The sequence below is a fragment of the Gracilinanus agilis genome, chromosome 2, assembly GCF_016433145.1.
Source record: "Gracilinanus agilis isolate LMUSP501 chromosome 2, AgileGrace, whole genome shotgun sequence".
NCBI classification, from domain to species: domain Eukaryota; kingdom Metazoa; phylum Chordata; class Mammalia; order Didelphimorphia; family Didelphidae; genus Gracilinanus; species Gracilinanus agilis.
Window position 1 is genome coordinate 84,248,922 of NC_058131.1, and position 22,308 is coordinate 84,271,229.

The 22,308-nt window shown below is 39.2% G+C and overlaps 1 protein-coding gene across 1 annotated transcript in view; it reads left to right on the plus strand.

The window, feature by feature from the left end:
- Positions 1-22,308, plus strand: part of GALM (galactose mutarotase) — a 63,148-nt gene that overhangs the window by 24,958 nt on the left and 15,882 nt on the right. The window contains exon 4 of the mRNA XM_044663265.1: positions 1,856-1,937. Within this exon, the coding sequence (XP_044519200.1) occupies positions 1,856-1,937 (82 nt within the window). The remainder of the gene's footprint in view (positions 1-1,855; positions 1,938-22,308) is intronic.

The following is a 22,308-nucleotide window of genomic DNA, read 5'->3' on the forward strand; positions in this document are numbered from 1 at the left end:
TATTCTCTTTAGGACAAAATAGAAACTCCTGTGTTTAGTATTCAAAGCCCTTCCCAGTCTGTCTGCATCCTGCCCTCCCAGGCTCATTACATACCACCCCTCTTTTCACCTTCTCTCTTCCAGGAAAATTTGACATGCTTTCTGTTCTACATAAACAACATTTCCACTCTTTTATGTCCATGCATTTCCCCATGCTTAGACTTGCCACTCTTTTTAACAGCCAATCTGAAATAAAACAAAGAAGCAAAGCTCCAAGCCAATAAGCAGGTTTATTGAGAGAGACCAGTGTCTCTCAACAAAGCTGGGTCATTAGATTTTCCTCATAATCTAAGACAATTGAATGAGAGTTTTCTCCCTTTTTTTATACCTTAAACTTATATCATTCAGAATCCCACTCCAATAGTCAACTACCAATCCTAGGTCTCATGGGCAGGAGGTCCATTTAGGAATAATGGGTGGGAGGTCTACTGACGATCAATGGGCAGGAGGTATATTTTCTAGCAGTGATCGGATGCTGTCTACTTAAAGAGATGTCTCTGCTTTTTACTGAGTCTTGGTTGGGATGGCCTTCAATCTGACATACTAGCAATGTCCCTCAGTCATAGGGTCAGCACACTTCCAAAGCTCCCATCATTCATCATCTGGACTTGTCTTAGATGATTGATAAGCTTTCTGCTGACTCGATGAGGCACATCCTATTGCAAATGCTAGCTTATGAGAAAAAGAAGTAGCTAGATTTACTGCATAGTTTAGCCATTTCCCATATAAAATATAATTACTGGATTTCTATTAATCTTACTATATTTCTACTAGTCATTCATTAATCATTGTCCCAGATTAATCACTTATTGTGGCTGGCTAATTATGATAACTGGTGTCTTATTTAAAAAGAATCAGGATTCTCTTCCCATCTAACCCCTACAAATTACTTTGCAGTTGCTATGAACATATTCTGAATTTACTTATATGTGTTCAGGTTGTTTTCTTCAATAGAATAGAAATGCCCTAAGAGCAAAACCTATTTCAATTTTGTCTTTTTTTTGCCTGGCCTCTAAAAGGTGCTTTAAAAATGCCTGTTAGGGGGCAGCTAGGTAGCTCAGTGGAGTGAAAGTCAGGCCTAGAGACAGGAGGTCCTAGGTTCAAACCAGGCCTCAGCCACTTCCCAGCTGTGTGACCCTGGGCAAGTCACTTGACCCCCATTGCCCACCCTTACCAATCTTCCACCTATGAGACAATACACCGAAGTACAAGGGTTTATTAAAAAAAAAAATGCCTGTTAATTGATTACGTTCCAGACTGACTGCATGATGCAGGCCATTTGGAATATATTGCTGTTGATTCTCACCCTGTTCATGGATGGCTTGTGAGAAAAGAGAACAAAATGAGTTGCAGACTAATCTCATCAGCAGTCAGAAATAGTTTAAAACCATTCTTGTTTCTGACCTCTTGATAGTCTGATTGTATCTAGGCCGGAAAGTTCACTCTGTGGCTGATGGTATCTTAAAGCTTTTTCTAATCTGGTTGGTTATTCTATTTCTGGGATGTCCAGTCTTGCAAGAGAGGCCCCTGCTTACACTCAGGAAATGTAGAGATAATATGAATTATAGGTGATCATTGCCTCATACTTTGCAAAGCCTTGATTGGCATCATTGCCAGAAAAAATATTTCCTCTATCAAGATTATAAACCATCATTATTATAATAATATAAATATATATAATATAAATAAATATACTGATTTGTATTTATTTATATATTATATATTTAATAAATAAGTAAAACAATGAACCATACTATAAACCATATTTAATATTAAGTCCCTTTCTCCACTACTCATTTCCTTTTTGTTCTTCCAGGGTTCTCCAAATATATATGATCATGAAATCTGTATAGATGCTGAAGCTTATTTGCCTGTGGATGATACTCTGATCCCAACTGGTTAGTAATTCAGTTTGTAAATGTGTGTATGTGGGTGCTTGCCTGATGTCATATGATTTAAAGATCATCGAAGAAGTCCACTCTGTCTCAAAACCTTTTCCCCAGTATCCTAGTAGAGGACCTAAACTTTCCATCATTATAGGATTCTAGAATCTTAAAGCTGTAAGGAACCTTAATCTAGGGCCAGTCAAGTGACTCAGTGGATGGAGAGCCAAGCCTAGAAACAAGAGATCCTCAGTTCAAATCTGCTCTTACATACCTCCTAGCTGTGTGATTGTGGGCAAGTCACTTCACCCCCATTGCCCAGCCCTTACTACTTTTCTGCCTTGGGACCCATATTTAGTATCAATTCTAAGACAGAAGGTAAGGATTTTTTTAAAAATACGAGCAGAAAATCCACATCTAGAAAAAGAAATGTAGGGGTAGAAATGTAAAAGAAAACACATGCAATTATTTATATGGGTATATGATTTGGAGTTGGGGTTTTAAAAGATTATTATAAAAATGAATAATGTGGAAATAGGTTTTGAGTGATAATACATGTATAAGTTGTCAACACTGGTAGTGGGGAAGGAAGAGGGGAGAGAGAAAATAAGAATCATGTATCCATGGAAATTTTTTAAAAAATGAAACCTAAAAAAAAAAAAAAGCAAAATAAAAATACAATTTAAAAATCATAATTTAAACTTCAAAAAAAAATACAAGCAAAAAAGAAGGCTAGCCCCTAACTTCAAAGAGATTCTATTTCTAATAGAAGAAGGCAAAACATAAAAGGAGAGCTAAAAAGCAGAATTTCAGGACAAAAGGAGACCCCCAAGGGTGGCTGGTCTGGCCCCTTCCCCTAAAAGGAGGTTCTGGGAAGAATTTGCCAGTAGAAAAAGAAGTCTGAAAAGCAGAGTGGGAAGACAGCTGAAGCATGCTACTTATTTCCACATAATTGGGGTGCTCTCAGAGACTCCGTTTTCTTAGCTATACAATGAGAATAATAATATTTGTAATATTCATTTCACAGAATTGTTGTCAGAAGATTACTGTGTAAGTAACAAAATTCTAGGGGCCAGGAGAATGTGAGCTCACGTGTTCATAAAAGATGCCACTGATATGCTCCACCCAATAGCAAAGCTTTTCTCTGATCAGCCAGACTTGATTCAAATGATACCAGTGAAATGGCTTAGAACCATTCGTGCTCCCTCTTGCCGCCAGTATCACAAGTGATCTGTGTAGTGAGATGATTGGCAGGCATTAGGGTGTAATCTCTGGCTGCTAATTATTTTCATTCTGAAGCAGGAGATATTTCAATATCCTATTTTGAAATTTTGTGGTTAGAAGGTCATAGATTTAGAGATGGAAGGCACCAAACTGAGTTTCACAAATGAGAAAATTGAAGTTCTAAGAGCCAGACAGTTTTCTTTTGTGATGTCTTGAAATGTAATAGAGAGCCTTTCTGTTCAGTCATGGTTTTCAGGGAATCCTATGATTCTCTTCTTCTTTTTTTTTTTTTTCAGACCTATACCTTCTATCCTAGAATTGATATCAATTATTGGTTCTAAGGCAAAGAGCAATAAGGGGTAGCCAGTTTTGGTAAAGTGATTTACCCAGGGTCACACAGCTGAAAAAGTGTTTTAGGCTAAATTTAAAACCAGGTCCTCCAGACTCCAAGTCTAGGACTAGCTGCCCTAGAATCTGTGGTTCTTAAATTATCTCTTCTTGACCTCTTTTCTAGTCAGATGTTTTTGATAAAAGATGACTACATTTCTCGTATTTTTTTTCAGTCTTTTGATTTTGTTCTAATACTTCCTGTTGTCTTATGGAGAAATTGTGTTCTATTTGCTCTAATTTCTTGTTTTTCGAGGAGTCTACTACTTAGGTAATAATCAGATGAATAACTAACAATTATATTGCACTTATTCTATGTAAGGAAATACTTTACAATCATTCCATTTGATCCTCACCAAAGCCCCCAGAGGTAGGTACTATTATCATTATCCCCAGTTTACAGGTAAGGAAATTAAAGATAACGGAGATTAAGTAACTTGCCCAGGATCACTCAGCCAGTAAGTATCTGAATCTAGATTTGATCTCAGGTCTTTCCAAATCTAGGTCCAGGATTCTATCCATTGTACCACCTAGTTAAGATTTTCCACCTTCTCTTTGAAATTATTTTTCTTCTAACTTTTAAACTATTTTCTTTTCACTTTTTTTCTCTTTTTAACCCCCATTTTTTCTCTCTTCAGTTCATCCACATACTCTTGTAGTTCTCAGTCATTTTTTCTCTTTGTCAGTTTTGCAGCCATCCCTACTCTGGACCACAGATATTGGGTTGTTGGCCATGCTGCCTACCGTTGCTCCCAGGGCTTTGATAAATTCACACATGGATTTAGTGACCCATGGAGTCTGTTTCTGTCTCTAGCTTCTGATCTGGCCTCATCCCCTTGATTATTAGAGCTAGGACTGGTTTGCATCTTGCTTGCTTTTCTGTGTGAGGGAGTTTGGGTTGGCTTCTTCTCTCCTGCCTGCTTTCTGGAGTGTGCTTGACTTCCTTTTGTGATCCTCCTCCTCCTTCCTCTACTGCTAGTTTAGCTGCATTGGCATCAACTTCCTTAATTCAATCCCTCTATCAGCTTCCACCCTTTTTCTGGCAGATACTTTGATTTTTTTAACTGGATAGAGAAGCTTACTTCTGCATCTTTTGAGATTTCTTTCATTCATCTCTTTTGGAGCTGTTTGCAGATGTTTGCTCAAGTTTATGTTCTCTACAACTTTTCATAAGACCATCTTTACTGAAAATCCTGAAGAAAACTTAACAATCGCTTTTTTCTTTTTTTTAATTTTCTGTTAAAAATTCTCTCCCCTTTCTATAGTCCCTTCTCCACTCATTAAGATAAGAAACACAATACCAATTATATACATATACATATATATATAGTCATGCAAAATATATTTCCACATTAGCCTTATTGCTTCCCCACCATCACCAAAAGAAGGCAAGAAAAATTAAGTAGGGGAAAAAAATGCTTGAATCTGTCCTCAGATTTCACCAGTTCTCTCTCTGAAAGTGGATAGCATTTTTTATCATGAATCCTTTGGGACTGTCGTAGGTTATTGTATTGATTGGAGTAGCTAAGACTTTCACAGTTGAATATTGTTACAATATTGCTGTTACTTTGTATGATGTTCTCTTGGTTATGCTTCCCTCACTTTGCCATGGCTTATATAAGTCTTCCCATATTTTTCTGAAACCAATCTCCTCATCATTTCTTTCTTTTTTTAAAATTTTATTTCTTTTGTTTATTAAAGTTTCCAGGTATCTCCCTCCCTGCCTAATCTCCTGCTCTAGAGAAGGCATTATTTAACAAAAAGATATATTTATAGGAGCATCTAGGTAGCAGCATTTAGCAAAAAGAGAGTGCCAAGCCTGGAATTGGGAGGACCTAGGTCCAAATGTAGCCTCAGACATTTCCTAGCTCTGTGATCCTGGGCAAGTCATTTAACTCCAATTGCCTAGCCCTGACTGTTCTTTCTTGAACTTGATACTGACAGAAGTAAGAGTTAAAAAAAAATGTATACATAAAATTCTGTCTATATTTTTAATTGTTTTATATAATGTTCTCTTGCTTCTGCTTAGTTTGCTCTTTATAATTTTGTGTTGGTTTTTCCATGTTTTAAAAAAAAAAGAACCTGCTCATCATTATGGCACAGTAGTATTCCATCACAGTCATATGCTGCAACTTGTTTAGTCATTCCCCAGTTGAATTTCAAAGTTCTTTGCCAGAACAAAGAGAAATGCTCTAAATATTTTAGAATATGTAAGTTCTTTTCCATTTCCTTGATCACTTTAGGAAACAGACTTAAAAGAATATTTCTGGATCATACACAGTTTTATAACTTTTTGGGCATAATTCTGTATTCTCCAAATTGGTTGGATCAGTTCACAATTCCACCAACAGTGTATTAGTGTCCCTATTTTTCCACATCCCCTTCAACATTTGTCGTTTTTCCCTTTTATCATTTTAGCCAATGTCATAGATGTAAGGTGATATCTCAGCATTGTTTTGATTTGTTTTTATTGATTGATTCTCTAATCAATGATGATTTAGAGTACTTTTCCATATGGTTATATACATATATATCCCCATATCATCTCTTACGGAGAGATAATATTCCTTCATAAGCATATACTGCAACTTGTAAATGCTCTCACTGCTTTTCTGATTTCTGTCCCAGTATAGTACATACTTGATAAATAATATCGACTCACTTTGTCTGTTCACATTAGAACCATTGGTTCACATTAGAACCATTATCTTGTAGCCTTCCGAGCTCTAGAAGACATTACAGAAAGAGGTCCAGAATTTCTTCACCCAGGAAAAATCAGAATGGGAACATTCAGCCCATTACTACCATTTCAATTGCTGTCATCATGCTAGTTATCAAAGCTGATAGGGGTAATTGTGAGAAGCAGAGATAAATGGACTTCATTTGGCAACTTGGTAGTACTGGAAGTTCTCCCAATTTTCAAGGCCTGATATAGGAACTTTTTTATTTATCTCAGTAATGTGTAGTTCCTTTGATGTTTCTTTTTTATGGTGATTAGGTATTAACTGGGGCAGCCTTCCTTAGAGAAGTTATTGGATTATTAGTGGCATATCATGAAAAACACAAATAGGAGGTTGATATTAGCTATTTTGTAGTTGATGGTTAAGAATAAAAATTAACTAAATAGCTTATAGTTATGGCTTCTTCTGCGTGTATCTGACTAGGTGAGTGTGGTCTTTCCTTCATTGTTGAATCATGTAATCACATTTTTGTAGTATCTTGGTGTTCAGTCATTTCAGTTATGTCTAATTCTTCATGACCCCCCTTCGGTGTTTTCTAGGCAAAGATACTGGAGTAGTTTGTCTTTTCCTTTTCCAGTTCATTTTACAGATGAGAAAAATGAGGCAAACAGGGTTAAGTGATTTGCCCAGGGTCTCAAATTCTGTATCTGAGTCCATATTTGAACTCAGGTCTTTCTGACTCCAGGCATGGTGCTCTATCCACTACACCACCCAAAATCCCTTTACTCTCAATGACCCTAGTGAGGTAGTGAAAACATTATCCCCATTTAACAGATGAGGAATGCCAGACCAAATGAAGTTGACTTCCTTAGATTGGCAAATCTCAATGTGTCAGTTATCAAATCCACATCTTCTAACTCCAAGATAGAAGGAAAGGAGGAGGAAAGATCAAAGAGTATTATAATCTTTGTGTGAAATTTTCAAAAACCAAAATGTTATGATTCTGTAACATCTCTCAGTGCCACATGAAAAGTAATTAGCTGGGTGGCTCAGTGGATTGAGAACCAGGCTTAGAGACAGGAGTTCCTGGGTTCAAATGTGACCTCAGACACTTTCGCTATGAGCCCCTGGGCAAGTCACTTAACCCCAATTGCCTAGTCCTTGCTGTTCTGCCTAAGAATTGATAGTAAGACAGAAGGTTAGTTTAAAAAAAAGTTTGAGCTCTGCTGAACCACTGCTCTCATCTTAAATAGTCATATTTTATTGACATAAGAAGTATTTGGGGAATGTAGTGGAATGTGGGGTGTTGACTAGGCATCTTCAAGATCTAGCATTTTAACTTTTAGGGTTCTTCCCAAGAGAACATGAAATTTTGTTACTGTTTTCAGCCGTGTCCTACACTTTGTGACCCCATTTGTAACTTTTTTTCTTGGCAAAGATACTGGAGTGGTTTACTCTTCCTTCTCTAGTTCATTTTACAGATGAGGAAACTGAGGCAAACAGAATTAAATGACTTGTCCAGGATAAGTGTCTGAAGCCAGATTTGAACTAGAAAGATGAATGTTCTTGTAAAACTTTTTTATTTTCAATTCTTTCAAGATAGCCCTTTTGCCCAGGGCAGCAAACACTGATGCCCAATATAGTTGTTTCTGTGGATTTGCTGGATGATCAAAACTCAAGCTAACCTCAGTGCTTTATGAATCATGTTAAGGTGATTTTTTTTAATTAAAATTTCTTCATTTAAACAAACATATATTTTCTTTTGTTCCTATCTATCTCCCCAAACTTTGAAACATTAAAAGAGAAAATATACATCGTTGAGCAAAACAAACCCTTTATTAGCCATATCCAAAAATGTGTGTTCTCATTCTGCATATCTAGTCCATCACCTCTGTTGGGAGGTTGGTAGCATTTTTCATCATGGGTCCCCTGGAATCTTGGCTGGTTATCATTGTTTCTATCAAAGTTCTTAAAGTCTTTCAAAATTGTTGCTTTTTTACAGTTTTGTTATTAGAGTATAAATTGCTCTGGTTCTGCTCACCTCACTCTGCCTTAGTTCATACCAGTCTTCCCAGGTTTCTCTGAAACCATCCCTTTCATTGTTTCTTACAGCAGTCATGCATACATATATGGTAATTTCTTTAGCCATTCCCCAGTTGATGGGTACCCTCTTCATTTTCAGTTCTCTACCCCCTCAAAAATAGTTTTTATCAATATTTTTGTACATTGTAGAATAAAATGGCCTTTTTTTAAACCTTATCTTCTGTCTTAGAATGGATACTAATTATCAGTTCCAAAGCAGAAGATCAATAAGAGCTAGGCAATTTGGAATTAAGTGGCTCGCCCAAGGTTACACAGCTAGGAAGTATCTGAGGCCAGAATTGAAGCCAAAAGCTGTCTCCAGGCCTGGCTTTCTAAAAGGTAGACTTCTAAACCTTGTGCAAATTGTGGAAAGGCTCTAAGAACCTATGAAATCTTCTGGCTTCCTTTTCATTGCTCCCTTGGTTTCATTTCCACTCCGATTTCATTTTTTTGAGGGGTAAAGTTACATTAACTCCATTCCCATGAAAATAGTCTTTTCCTGGCAGCTGTCTCTTCAAATTGTCTATAATATAAAAACTATCATAAATCATGATGAAAATCTTCTCCTATTTCTGCCTCTGCTGCAAATATTTGAATTTCCCCCTTTATAAAACTTGAGTTTTGTTTCTGTTTCAATTATGAGTAGATTTAAGGTAGATCTGGGCTTGAGCTGAAACTTCCTGTCACAGCTATTGGAAAGGGTTAATCTGTGAATTCCTCTCCCAGATACTTCAAGTCAAGTCAACAAACATTTTTGTGAACTTGCCTATGGGTGCAGTGAGGTGGCTCAGTGAATAGAGAGGTAGGTCTGGAGTAGGAAAGAACTAAAATATGGGTTCAAATCTCTGCCCTCAGACATTCTCTAGCTGTGTAACTCTGGGAAAGTTACTTAGCCTTAATTACCTAGCTCTTACCACTCTTCTGCCTTGGATACTTATATCAAAATAAGAGATAAGATAAGATAAGGGTTTTAAAAAACAACTTGCCTATTTTCCAGGAACTGTACTTTGCTTGATAATATAAGAAATAAAAATGGAAAGACAGACCCTGCCTTTGAGGAGCTGCCATTTTAACACATAAAAATAAGCTAAAGAATGGGGTGAAGGATGGTACCTGTGCCAGGCAGAGATTAAACAAAATGGGCTTGAGGTCCCACCTAACATGAGATGATTCTAAGCTTCTATGCAATGAGGTGGTGGATGGTGTGGCCATGTTTTGGAGGTACCCCTAAATGGCTGTTTTCTGAGAGTGAGGCTGGACTGAATATGACCATGTGTAGGGCAACATATTAGTAGGCCCATATAGCAAGATGATACACAGAGTTTTACAAGCCCTTAATCTCTACTAACATGATTTGCTTTATCAATAAGATTTATTTTTTCCCATAACTCTTGACAGCCTCTTCCCTACTAATTTATACTTTTTTATTATTGTTCAGTTGTGTCCAACTCTTCATGACTCCATTTTGCAATTTTCTTGGCAGAGATACTGAGTGGTTTGCCATTTCCTTCTTCAGCTCATTTGACAGATAAAGAAAAAACTGAGACAAACAGGGTAAAGTGTCTTGCTCTGGGTCACATAGCTATTAAGTATCTAAGACTGGATTTGAATTCTGGTCTTCCTAGTTTTTAATCCATTCTGCTATTTACTTCCATTTTATGGGTGAGTTCATCCCATTTATATTCACAGTTCTGATTACCATCTATGTATTCCCCTCCTAGAATTCTGGTTTTCCTGAGGCTAGGGCTAACACTCTTATCTTCCATGCCACCTTACTGCCTCATATGTGCTTCATACTTTATTTTCCAGGGACTTGAAGTTTCTTATTCATCTCCCCAAAGGGAGAACATTATTTTTATACAAAGGGATGCACCAAAGTGCTCAGGAGTCTGAAAAGTCAGTGGCTCTGCTCAGCCAAATCATTGTTCTTCTCCTATCTGAAGTCACATTGCACTCAGAAATAAAAAGGACTTTGGGTATGTGGTGGAGCATGGGTGTCCACAAAAGGCCTTCTCAGGTCTCCAAGGTGAGGCATTTTAATGAATTCTTGGGCCTTTTCCCAGAATCAAGACCATCAAGAGCCTTTTGGCTATTTTTATATGGTTATTTTAGATTGAGAAACTATACCTTGTCCTTTGCCTTGACCAAAAAAGGTGCAGATCTACAATATCCTTTCTTGATAATTGACTTCAGCTTCCTCAACAGCCTATTTCTAACCAGACCACATCATGTAACTTCTAATATGACATTCCTCTGCTATACATATTTTAATAGTCATCTTTTTATGGCCCTGGGTGCAGCTGTCAATGTACATTTATATCCATTTTCTAAATGACATGTCTATCTGTTGCTTAGCTTGAAAAGCCATCAGCTGAGCCATTCTTAGGGGAAAACGCTGATGCAGAACTAAATCAGGGTTGTTTCCATCATCGCTCTAGGCAATGGGTAATTCTTAAGGTATGTACTGGGGAAAACAGTTACATTGAGAATATAGTGAATCTTTTCTTGTATTGACTGTCATATGGCTTTTTTCCCCTTGGTAACCTATAAGCCCCAGTAACTCAGGCATTAGGTTAAAGTGATTTGCTCTCTTGCCTTTATGAAAGAAATGTAAACTTAGATTGGAACTAAAAGAATTATAGAATCCTATAAGTAAAACTGGTAGAGACCTCAGGCCAGCTCACCTCATTCAGCCACCTCTTTTTTTTAGATGAGAAAACTGAGTCCAAGAGTGATTAAATTAAATGTGGGACTTGAACTCATGTCCTCTAAGTAGAGCCAGTGCTCTTTTCTGTAGTTCCAAGAGACCTTGGGTGGGGAATGGGTCAACCAACGTCTTAAGAGGAAGGGTCACTCAGCTATTTAATTGCCTTAAGTTCACTCTTCTCACCCTAGAGTTAGTTCCTTCCATGGTACCTAAGGACCTTGGAGGACCTCTAGTCAAACCTCCCCTCACTTTGGAAACTGACACCCAGGAAGGTTTGTGACTTACCTAAGACACAGGTATAAGCATCAAAGGTGAGATCTGAACCCAGAATCTAGAGCCAGTCTTATCACTTTACCATTAAACTCATCCAAAGTCCATTCCATTTCATATAGAAGGAAATGGATGCACAGAATGACCTGTCCAAAGTCATATAGGTGACAGATAGCAAAGATGGTATAGAACCCAAGTCCTCGACTCCAGATCTAACATACTTTTTCCTAGATCATTTTGCCTCTTGGGAAAGATGAGAAAAACTGAAAAGGTTTTTTATCCTTTGTCCCTTGTCTTCCAATGAGCCAGAGGAAACAGAAAATAAAATAAAATTCTCCATATCATTTTTCAGTCTTGATCATAATGTTCTAAGGACCCACTTTCTGTTCCCTGTGAGACTTTCTCTGAGTTTATCTAATGGACCTTTGTAGATCTATAGAAATGTTGGGAAATCCTGACAGGCCCTTGAAGGCTTGTGTGACATTTCCTCTCCCTCAGGGAGTCCCTTTGATTGTCTCTTTTCCTGAGTCATCAGCAAAAGTCTGGTGGGATCAGGTTTAAAGCAATAAGCTTCCTCATAGCCTTGGCTCCTGTGGGGCTCCCTGCTTTCCTGGACAGCTGGCAGACTCCAGATAGAATCGAGATGCCCTTTCCCCTCCAGCCAGCTGGTCTAGAAGGGCAGCACGTGGACGAGGTTATTTTCACCCTCCGTTCTTTCAGAAGCTAAATCTATCTAGGTGACGTCCTTTCCTAACATCTCAGTGGGGAAGCCTTGGCGCAAATTTGGGAGTAAATCAGAACCCTCCAGAGAGCAATTCACGTGGTTCGATCTGATACAGGCTGTTCCATGGGAGTTTCTGAACACAGCAGCCAATAACCTTTGTGTGTTTTTAGTCTGGAATGTTTTATCTGTAAACTTTTCCTTGCTAGAAGGAAAATAAAACCCAACTGAATTTAAGCTTTTTGTTATTAAATGCATGTGTCATATCTTGGAGGAGGAAGTTGTCTGTTTTAGAGATTGTGGGGCACTTATTTCTCCCCAAGTGCCTCTTCCTAAGACCCCAAAAAACAGATTCTTAACTGGGGTTCTAAGAATTTTTCTTTAATGCTTTGTTAGTCTTATTTCAATATAATTTAATTTAATATAAATATGCATTTTATTTCATGCATTTAAAAACTTTTCCTGGAAGGCCAAGGCTGGCAGATGATTCAAATTTAGGAATTTTGAGCTTCAGGGAGCTAAGGCAATCTGGTGCCTTCATTAAGTCTAGCATCAATAGAGTTAGCCCTTTGTGGAATGTGGGGAATAGAGTTGGAAGTCTAGGGGAGGAGGAGTACCCCAGGCTGCCTGAGGAAGGGCAAATCATCCCAGAATGGGGGCAGAGCAGATCAAATACCAATACCTATTAGAAGTGGGATTGGTTCATGAGTGGCCCATATTTCCATCCTGAGTGAATTTGGGAGGCCCAGTCTTGTAGAAATGGTGTTCTGAGAAGAGATCCTCAGCCTTCACCAGCCTGCCAAAGGAGTCCAAGATGGAACTCCTGCCTCGAGATGAATAAGAAGCCTGTTTCAGGACTCACTTTACCCTGATAGATCAGGAAGTATGTTGTTTTCATCCACCCAACCAGGTAAATAATAGAAATTAAGCTAGGTTTGCAAAGCTGTTATACATCTTAGGAAACAATCTCTCCATAAGCAGAACATAAACCCTGTGCCTATTTTTGAGCGCGTTGTATTCATGGGTGAACCTAAAGATAACTGCTTCATGATGAATGCACAGAGACTAATTTCTCTAAGAAACCATCTTGTTCCTATAATTTATGTGGAGTTTAGCCTTGGGAACCCAGGTTTGTAGGAAAGGACACAGGAGAGAATTTATTTTTCATGTACTGTATTCCTAGATATTAGGGAGAATTATTGCGTATTCCTGTGTTTTCAATGGGGTCAGAGATACCATCTAGTCTGATGCTTTTTGCATTTTCTTTGTCTTTGGGAATCCTAAGGAATGTCTTCATTTTCAACAGAATTTAGTTAATAGAAGAAAGGGAGAAGTGTTCCTTTCCTGTCTATGTGATCTGTCCACCTGTGGGGAAAGAGATGGGATAGACAGGCTGATGGACAACCTCTTAATTGAATATCTCCAATTAAAGATGTCATGGGATGTTTAAGAGAGGGCCTGAATAATGAGCTCCTAAAAATCTATTTATTGAGCTGGAGTCATCCCTGCCCTCAAGAGAACCGTGATGGAGACCTATATCACTTTATCAAGTTATGGTGCTGGCCTAACCAACAAACCTGCTATAATCAATAAACTTATATTCTTACCCCAAAATCAGTCCCTTGAGATAATTTTAATCATAATGCACAAGTAACCAGTCCTTCTTCAGGTAGAGAAGTCTAGCCCTACTTCCTATGCTGGAGTATTAGGTATGAAGGACTTAAAAGACATTTATCCAGTAGGAATAAGGCAACCCTGTTATAATGCCTCTGGGGTCAGATAGTCTAGGTTCGAATCCCATTTCTAGTGCTTTATTCCCCATGGGATCTTGTACAACTTACTTAACCTTTCTAGGCTCTGTTTTCTTATTTGTAAAATGGATGGATTGGACAAGATGCTCCTACATTCCTCTCTCTTCCCACTCTAAATCCTTAAAAGAAAAAAAAAAACAGTTCTTGAATGCCCCTTGCCCACAAGTTGTATAATAATACATAGAAAATTGAACTCTTTCCTTTCTCCTCTGGGGTTCTATTCACGACCAGCCTCTCCTCTGAACTTTATGAAGGAGTAATGCTAGATAGCCTGTTCCAACTCCAGATCCATGATCTTAATATAAATGTTACTGCCCCTCATTAGTCTAGAAGAGACTTGGAGGAGCCCTACATTTGGAACCTCAAGGGACCTCAGATGGCATCTAGTCCAACCCCTCTCCTTTTACACATGAAGAAGCTGAGACCTATAGAGATTATATAAATTGACCAAGGATATTCAGGAGTTAATTTGGTCTGTCTGCCTGCTTCCAGTCAAGGGGCAGTGAGGTAATGCATTGGATGGAGTGCTGGACTTGGAGTTAGGAAGTTGTTGAGTCCCTACAGTTGCATCTGACTCTTTATGACCCTCCTTTGGTGTTTTCTCAACAAAGATACTGGAATGGTTTGTCATTTCCTTCTCCAGCTCATTTTACAGAATGAGGAAACAGAGGCAAAGAAGGTTAAATGACTTGCCCAGGGTCATATAACTAGTAAGTATGAGGCTAGATTTGAACTCTGGTCTTCCTGACTCCAGGCCTAGTCCTCTATCCACTGTGCCACCTAATTGCCCATTGGATTCAGGAAGACCTGAGTTCAAATTTAACTTCAGATAGTCTTCCCAGCCTCAGTTTCCTCACCTGTCAAATGGAGATAATAACACTTCCCCAGGATTGTTGAAGGATCAAATGAGATAATATATATGAAGTGCTTTTTTTTTTTAATTTTTCAAATTTTATTTAATTGATTTAAAATATTTTCCCATGGTTACATGATTCATGTTCTTTCCTTCCCCACAACCACCCTGTCCCCAACCCTCCCCATAGCCAATCTGCAATTCCACTGGGTTTTACATGTGTCATTGTTCAAGACCTATTTCCATATTATTGATATTTGCACTAGAGTGATCTTTAGAGTCTACGTCCCCAATCATATCCCCTTTGAACCATGTGATCAAGCAGTTGTTTTTCTTCTGTGTTTCTACTCCCACAGTTCTTTCTCTGGATGTGGATAGTGTTCTTTCTCATAAGTCCCTCAGAATTGTCCTGGGTCATTGCTGCTAGTAGACAAGTCCATTACATTCAATTGTGCCATAATGTATCAGTCTTTGTGTATAAGGTTCTCCTGGATCTGCTCCTTTCACTTTGCATCAGTTCCTGGAGGTCATTCCAGTTCACATGGAACTCCTCCAGTTCATTATTCCTTTGAGTACAATAGTATTCCATCACCAACAGATACCACAATTTGTTTAGCCATTCCCCAGTGGGAGGGCATTCCCTCATTTTCCAAAATTTTGCCACCACAAAGAACGTGGCTATAAATATTTTTCTACAAATCTTTTTTTCCTTATTATCTCTTTGGGGTATAAACCCAGCAGTGGTATGGCTGGATCAAAGGGCAGGCAGTCTTTTAAAGCCCTTTGGGCATAGTTCCAAATTGCCTTCCAGAATGGTTGGATCAATTCTATGTAAAGTATTTTGAAAACCATAAGGCATGATGTAAATGCTGGCTATCATTTTTTATTATTATTATCCATAACAGTAATAATCTCTTCAGGTCAGAGAAGCTGGGATTCTCTCTATTGTTTTATTCCTGCAGTGAGCTTATTATAAAGTGACATTTAGGCAAACCAGTTTTAAACCAATTAGTATTCTGGCTGGGAGCAGAATGTCATTCTGAAGAGGGACAAAGAGATAACATCTGTAGTTTATCCCAGCTTGCAATTCAGTCTTTCTTATAATTGCTGCCCCAGGCTAGGCATATGCCATTCTCTCTATTTTAGAGACATAACAGATAACTCCAGAGTCTCCATCCTCTGTGGATCCTCCAAATTCAGCATTTAGAAGTTTAATCTGTTCTGGTCAGAATGTATTAACTGATGTTTGATCAATAAGGTATTTAACCTCTAATTTTTTATGTTTTTGTCAGTCACATCCAACTCTTCCTTGACCCCGTTTAGATTTTTCTTAGGCAAAGATACTAAAATGTTTTGCCATTTCTTTCTATAGTTCATTTTATATTTTATAAATGAGGAAACCAAGGCAAACAGGATTAAGGGACTCACACAGCTAGTAAGTGTCTGGGGTTAGATTTGAACTCTGGTCTTTCTGACTCTGGGCGTGACACGATCCGCTATACCATCTAGCTGCCCTAGTTTTAAATCTTTTTGGAGGCTTTTCTAGTGTTTTATCTCTGAGATGTCCCTTAAAAAAAAAAAAATCAGGATCATTGAAGAAGCATCAATAGTTTACTGCCCATTTCCTTCTCTATCCTCATCACATAAAAGAGCATTAAACAGACCCCACTTTCCCCCTTCAAGCTTCACTTCACTCTCTTGGGCATTAATTCTGTCAGTTTGCTCTGATTCTTTTCTGTCAGAACCTCTGACAAAGGCTACATGTAGCTGGACTCTATTCACAATGGTTGTACACCTGATGTGCTCAGATCACGGGGGAGACAAATTAAAGTGAGATGAGGTCTTTGCCCTCCCCAAACAGCAGCTCTTATGTCTGAGATGACCTATATACTCTGAGGGATTTTCCCATTCTCTTGACTCTAACGCTGCCCCTACTCCAGGGAAAGTGACAATTGCTGCCTGCCTCAGTTTCCTCAACTCTAAAAGGAAGATATAATAACTAGGCAGAGTTGTTGTGTGGTTCAAATGAGACAATATTTACAAAAAAGCCCTTGGTATGATTCCTGGCACATTGTAGGAGCTTGTTATATTGATTCCACCCTGCCATTTTCCATGTTACAAGCTTTATATTTATTCTTTGCTCCACCCAGTCCTGTGGTTTATCTCCTGCTTTGAGGGGAGCTCTCCCCCTTTTTCTGGCCCACCCCATCTTCCTTGTTCCTTTGTTCCTCCCATTTCTTACTGATTTCCATGGTTTCCTGGCACACAGGGTGCCAGTTTCTCAGGCAATGAGGTCAGCAGTTCTCTATCGAGCTCTAATCTTCTAATACTTGCTCCTCAGAGCTAGATGAGGACAACCTTCAGGCTTTTTCTTCTCTCCTGATTGTTCCCACCCCTCTCTCCACCTGTGGCAGTCCTTTTCTGTCTTTCTCCTTGAAACCAGCCCCAACCTAAGGTGAAGGGGTTGAGTGGGGAGAGCTTTGCTTACATCCCCAAAGGATATGTCATTTCTTGGAAGCGTGGAAGGAAAGAGCAATCTCTAGAGCAGCCTACAACTTGAATATACAGTATTATCTTTAAGCAGAGGACTGGAGGGGTTCCAACTGAAGTGCTCTGAGAAGGCTGAAGGAGAAGTAGGGCTTTAACCAATAGGGGCATCTTCCAGAAATAAGGAACTGCTAATCCTGGGAGAGATGAAAAGTTAATGTGGGAGGAGGGGGGGAGGCAGCTGAGTGACTCAGTGGATAGAGAGCCAGACCTAGAGATGGGAGGTCCTGGGTTCAAATATGACCTCAGATGCTTCCTAGCTTTAAGACTGACCAAGTCACTTAAGTTCCCTTGCCTAGACTTTATTGCTCTTCTGCCTTGGAACCAAAACACAATATTTCTAAGTTGGAAAGTAAGGATTAAAAAAAAATGTTAGCATGAGAAGGGAATGGACCCTGCCTTCATGGAAGGATAAGTGGGATGAGAGACAAACATTGATAACTATTTTACCTTCTGTCAGAGACTTATTGCACATGTTTACTCTGGGAGATTTTCTCATTCTCTTCGCACTTTCTTCCTGAATGGACACATTAAAGTTCAGCCTGTTTTAGGGGCTTAAACTAGTTTAAAAGGTTTGGAAAAGAAGATAAAGCTGAATTGGGAATATGAATTGCTTCAACTTAAAAACAAAGCCCTCCAATCAAGCTTCTTTAAAGAAGACATTAAAAACATACCATTCACCATTTCATCTTGACCAAAGTGTTCAAGGAATGTGATACACACACACACACACACACACACACACACACACACACACACACACACATACATACTGGGGAATAAATTAGAAAGGGTGACAACAGATTATAGAGGGCCTTCAGAGCAAGTTAAAAGAGTTTAAACTTTCCTTGATAAGAAACTGCTGAAGATTTTTGACATAACTGAATAAAGTGAGTATGAAGAGAGGGGAGAGAGATGAGAGGAGAGAGGGAGAGAGAGAGAGGGAGAGAGGGGTGGGGAGAGAAAGGGGGGGAGAGAGAGAGAGAGAGAGAGAGAGAGAGAGAGAGAGAGAGAGAGAGAGAGAGAGAGAGAGAAAAGAAAGTACAGAGAAACATTCATCAAGTTCTTACTATAGAGCAGACCATATATCTATGCATATGAAAATAAAACTGTCCCTGACCTCAAAGAGCTAATTCTAATGGGTGAAGATTACACATAAAGGAAACCTGGAAGAAGGGGGAGATCAGGGTGTGGAAAATTTTGGAGAAGTAGATGCCTGGATTTAGGTGAGATTAGAGGAAAGTTTAGAGTGGAGTGTCCCAGTGATAACAGTCTAAGGTGCTAGGGGAGAGGGTCAGGAATGATGGGCAAGGTTAAGCAGCCTGTTGTGAAATGACATGAAGAAGATTGTCCTTGCCCCAGGAAGAGGGAGATTGTTCATCTTATGTTCTATGAAGCTGAGTCTTGGCAAAGCCCCAGACAGAAACCACAGGATCCTGCTCTAAGCTCTAGGTAGCCAGTGATATGTTTTTTGTTTGGAGAAGCTTGATTGGAGGACTTTGTTTTTTAATCCAAGCAATTTACATACCGAAATCACCTTTACTTTTCTCTTCTTCCTTCTTTTTTCAGGCCTAGAAATGGAGCTTAGCCCCTGATTCAGAGAACTAATTAGAGAACTGAAGTTCCTACCCAACAGCTAAAAAGATTTTTCTTCTAATCTCATTTACCCTAAAGCAAGGAATTTGCGATATGATCTTTTCAACCCAAATCCCAATGCTAAGGAAATTTAAGTGAGCGCAAATTCTGCCAATCCTTGAAATCATTCTTTTTTTCTACCTTTTCTATGCGTCAGCACTGACTCTTCCCAAATTTTCTTTTTGTTTTTATTAATATCATTTGTTCTGACATCCCTTTCATCTCCATAGATATCTCTCCTCCACTAAGGTCACCTCTTATAATAAAAAATAAGAAAGAAAAATGAGGGGAAAAAGTAGAAAAAAGTAGACAAAACCAATCAACATGTCAACTGATTTTCTAGCGTATGTAGTATCCCACGTCCATGGTCCCCCATCTCCACAAAAAAGGAAAGCAGGGAAGAGTACACTTTAAAATTTCCTTTTCTCCATCCTTCTTCCTTTTTTAAAGAACATAGAATCCACTAAAACACCTAGACCTTTTTCAGAGGAATAGTGGTCTAGCTCAGGGAAGCATGACTAGACAGCTATTTGCCTGAGGAAAGATCTGGGGGTCCCAATGACCTGCCAGTGCAACATATTCAGTCCTGGAGTACAGCAGCTGAGAAATCTAATGTAAATTTAGATTAGATTAAGACAGGCCAGTGTTCTGGGCATAGGGAGGTGAGAGTCTTGCTGTGCCCTCCCTTAGTCAGACTATGCCTGAACTATGACCCTTTGGGGAGGACATTGATAAACAAAGAGTACCCAGAGGAGGGTGACCAAGATGGTGAAGGGTCTCATGGCATTTGAGGATCAGCCTAAGAAACTGGGGTCATTCCTTTGGAGAAGAGAAGGTAATGGAAACCATGGCTCTCTTCAAGTAGTTAAAGTGCTATCACTTGGTTCTGCTTGGCCTCAGAGGGAAGAACTAAGAATAGAAGAGAGCATTTAAGAAGGAAAAAAGGAAACTATTTATTAAATGCCTATTCTCTGCTAGGCACTGTACAAACATTATCTCATATGATCTTCACAACAACCCTGGGAGGTGGGAACTATTATGATCACCATTTTACAGATGAGGAAATAGAGGCAGAGCTCAAGTGACATGCCCAGGGTCACCCAGCTAATAAGCATCTGAGGCTGGACTTGAACTCAGGTCTTTCTGACTCCAGGTCCAGCACCTAAATATAAGGAAAAACTCCCTAATAATTATAGCTTCCATAGGAGGCAGTAGGTTTTCCCTCATTGGAAGTCCTTAGGCAAAGACCAGACCACCATTGATTAGACATGTTTTAGAGGGATCGCTTATTCAATCATGCATTGGACTCAATGGCCCCCAAAGGAAGTCCCTTCCAAATCTTTAAGATACTGAGATTCCAATCCAATAAACATTTATTAAGTACCCTCCATGTACCAGGCACTGCGCTAATTGCTAGGGATATCATTAATAAAAAGAAAGCTAGTTCTGTCCTCAAGATGCTTCTATTCTAAAGGGGGAGACAACACACAAAAGGGGGTGGGCAGAAATGAAAAAAGAGGAGGTACTCAACGCTGTGGCATCTTGTTTGGTGGCATTCAAACCAGGAAGGGCAGCAGATGCAAAGCAGGATGAGTCGAGAGGCTAGTTTTTGCCCTCTATAAAGGAAGGCTTTGGGACTAGGTGTCAGTCAAGGCTTGAGTTAACCCATGGTGCCGAGTTTCAAAGTGATAGGTTTTTCCTGGGAGGGGACTCTTGTTCCAAGGAATTGAAATCAGAAAGGGAAGCAAATACAAAAGTAGAGTGTGATTATGATTGTTTGAGATGATTGAGTCTCCCTAAACCCATGTATGGTTTTGGTTCCAAAGTTTTAAATTCTTAAAGTATTTATTAAGCATCATGCTAGTCCATTATATAAAAGCCCAAAATGCAGTTTTTGCCATCAAGGAGTTTACATGATGGAAGCAGAGGGGGGCCAAAAATAAAATATACACAAAAAGAATTCTGGGAGGAGGGCACTGAGATGGGTTTCCTGTAGGAGATAATATTTGAGTTGGGCTTTGAAGGAAACCAGAGATTGTCTGAGGCAGAGGTGAAGTAAGGTGAGTGTATCCAAGCAAAGAGGATGGACAGTATGTGCAAAGACATTAAGATGAGAGATGACCCATTGAGCATGGAGAACAGTGAACAGACCAGTTTGACTAGAATGAGAAGTGCACAAAGGAGAATGATGGGCAGGAAGCCAGAGAGAGGTAAGAGTAGTAAGAGATATCCAGAGTTAGGAGGCTCAGTGAATAGAGAACTAGACCTGGAATTAGAAAGATCTGGGTTCAAATGTTGTTGCAGACACTTATTACTTTTTTTACTGTTTATTGACTATAGTCACGTGCTGTGATCTTCATCCACTTGAGCACTCTTCTTCCATTAGGACATATGGACTGGGAGGAATTTAAAATGGAGAAGAGAGATTGGGGGAAATGATGCTCTGGTACTCAGATCCTCTGTATTCTCCCCATTTTTCTTCCTGGACTTGACTGAGATACTCAGACAATTATTCCTACTGGAGGAAACATTGCCTTCTTCCCCTCTCCAGATATGCCCTGTGTGAAAAGGAGACCTAGTTAAAAAGCCCCAAACCTAAAGTTCTATTGGGGAAATAGGAGACAGAGCTATCTAAAAGGGAAACCACATTTCACCTCTTCTCCTTTTGGGAAGGCTGAGCAGAGAGATTTCCAAGGACCAATATCACATTAAAGGATTTCAACAGATTGTGGCTGTTAGTAAAAACTCTTTAAGCAAATGGCTCCCTACTAAGAACACTAGATGAAAATATGTAACTACCATGTGCATTGGGAGAGAGAGGAAACTAATGGGGCTGACTTTGGGGCACTGCTGAACTTCTCTGGTTTTGGCAAGCCTCTTTCTGTGAGGATCTCAAAAGTGTGGAGAGGGAGAAAAGAATTGCCCACTGGGTGCAGGACTTGTCTCCCTGCTTGGATTAATTTCTAATATTCTGATTGAAAAGCTGCCTTTGAGCAGATTTTAACCGAACTGAAACCCAGCAGGATAAAGGGAAGAAGTTTCCTTTGTATTCATGGTGGCAATGAGCTATTGATCCACCTGGATACTCCAAAGCAATAAAACCTGGACTGACATCACACATAATAGCACCAGTCTTAACTGCTGAGAAGGACCAGTCATTGGTCACAGCTTCCTCAATGTTATTCTGCATAATATCAAGAAACACATTTTCTCTCTCAGCACTGGTTGAGTGAAATCAGCAGTAAGCAGTTACTTAGTGGAAAAACAAATAAAAGGCAGCTTAGGGATAAAACTATAAACCCAAAGAATGTGTAGAGAAATTTCAGGGGAGAAATTTCAGCAAAGATGAGCCCTAAAGGCATGGAACTTAAAAATATATACATTATGTTGCCTGTAAAAGAAATCAGAGTTGCCTCTCTTGCCAATCACTGAAATGATGTCAAAATCCCTCCCCTGATATGTCCTAGA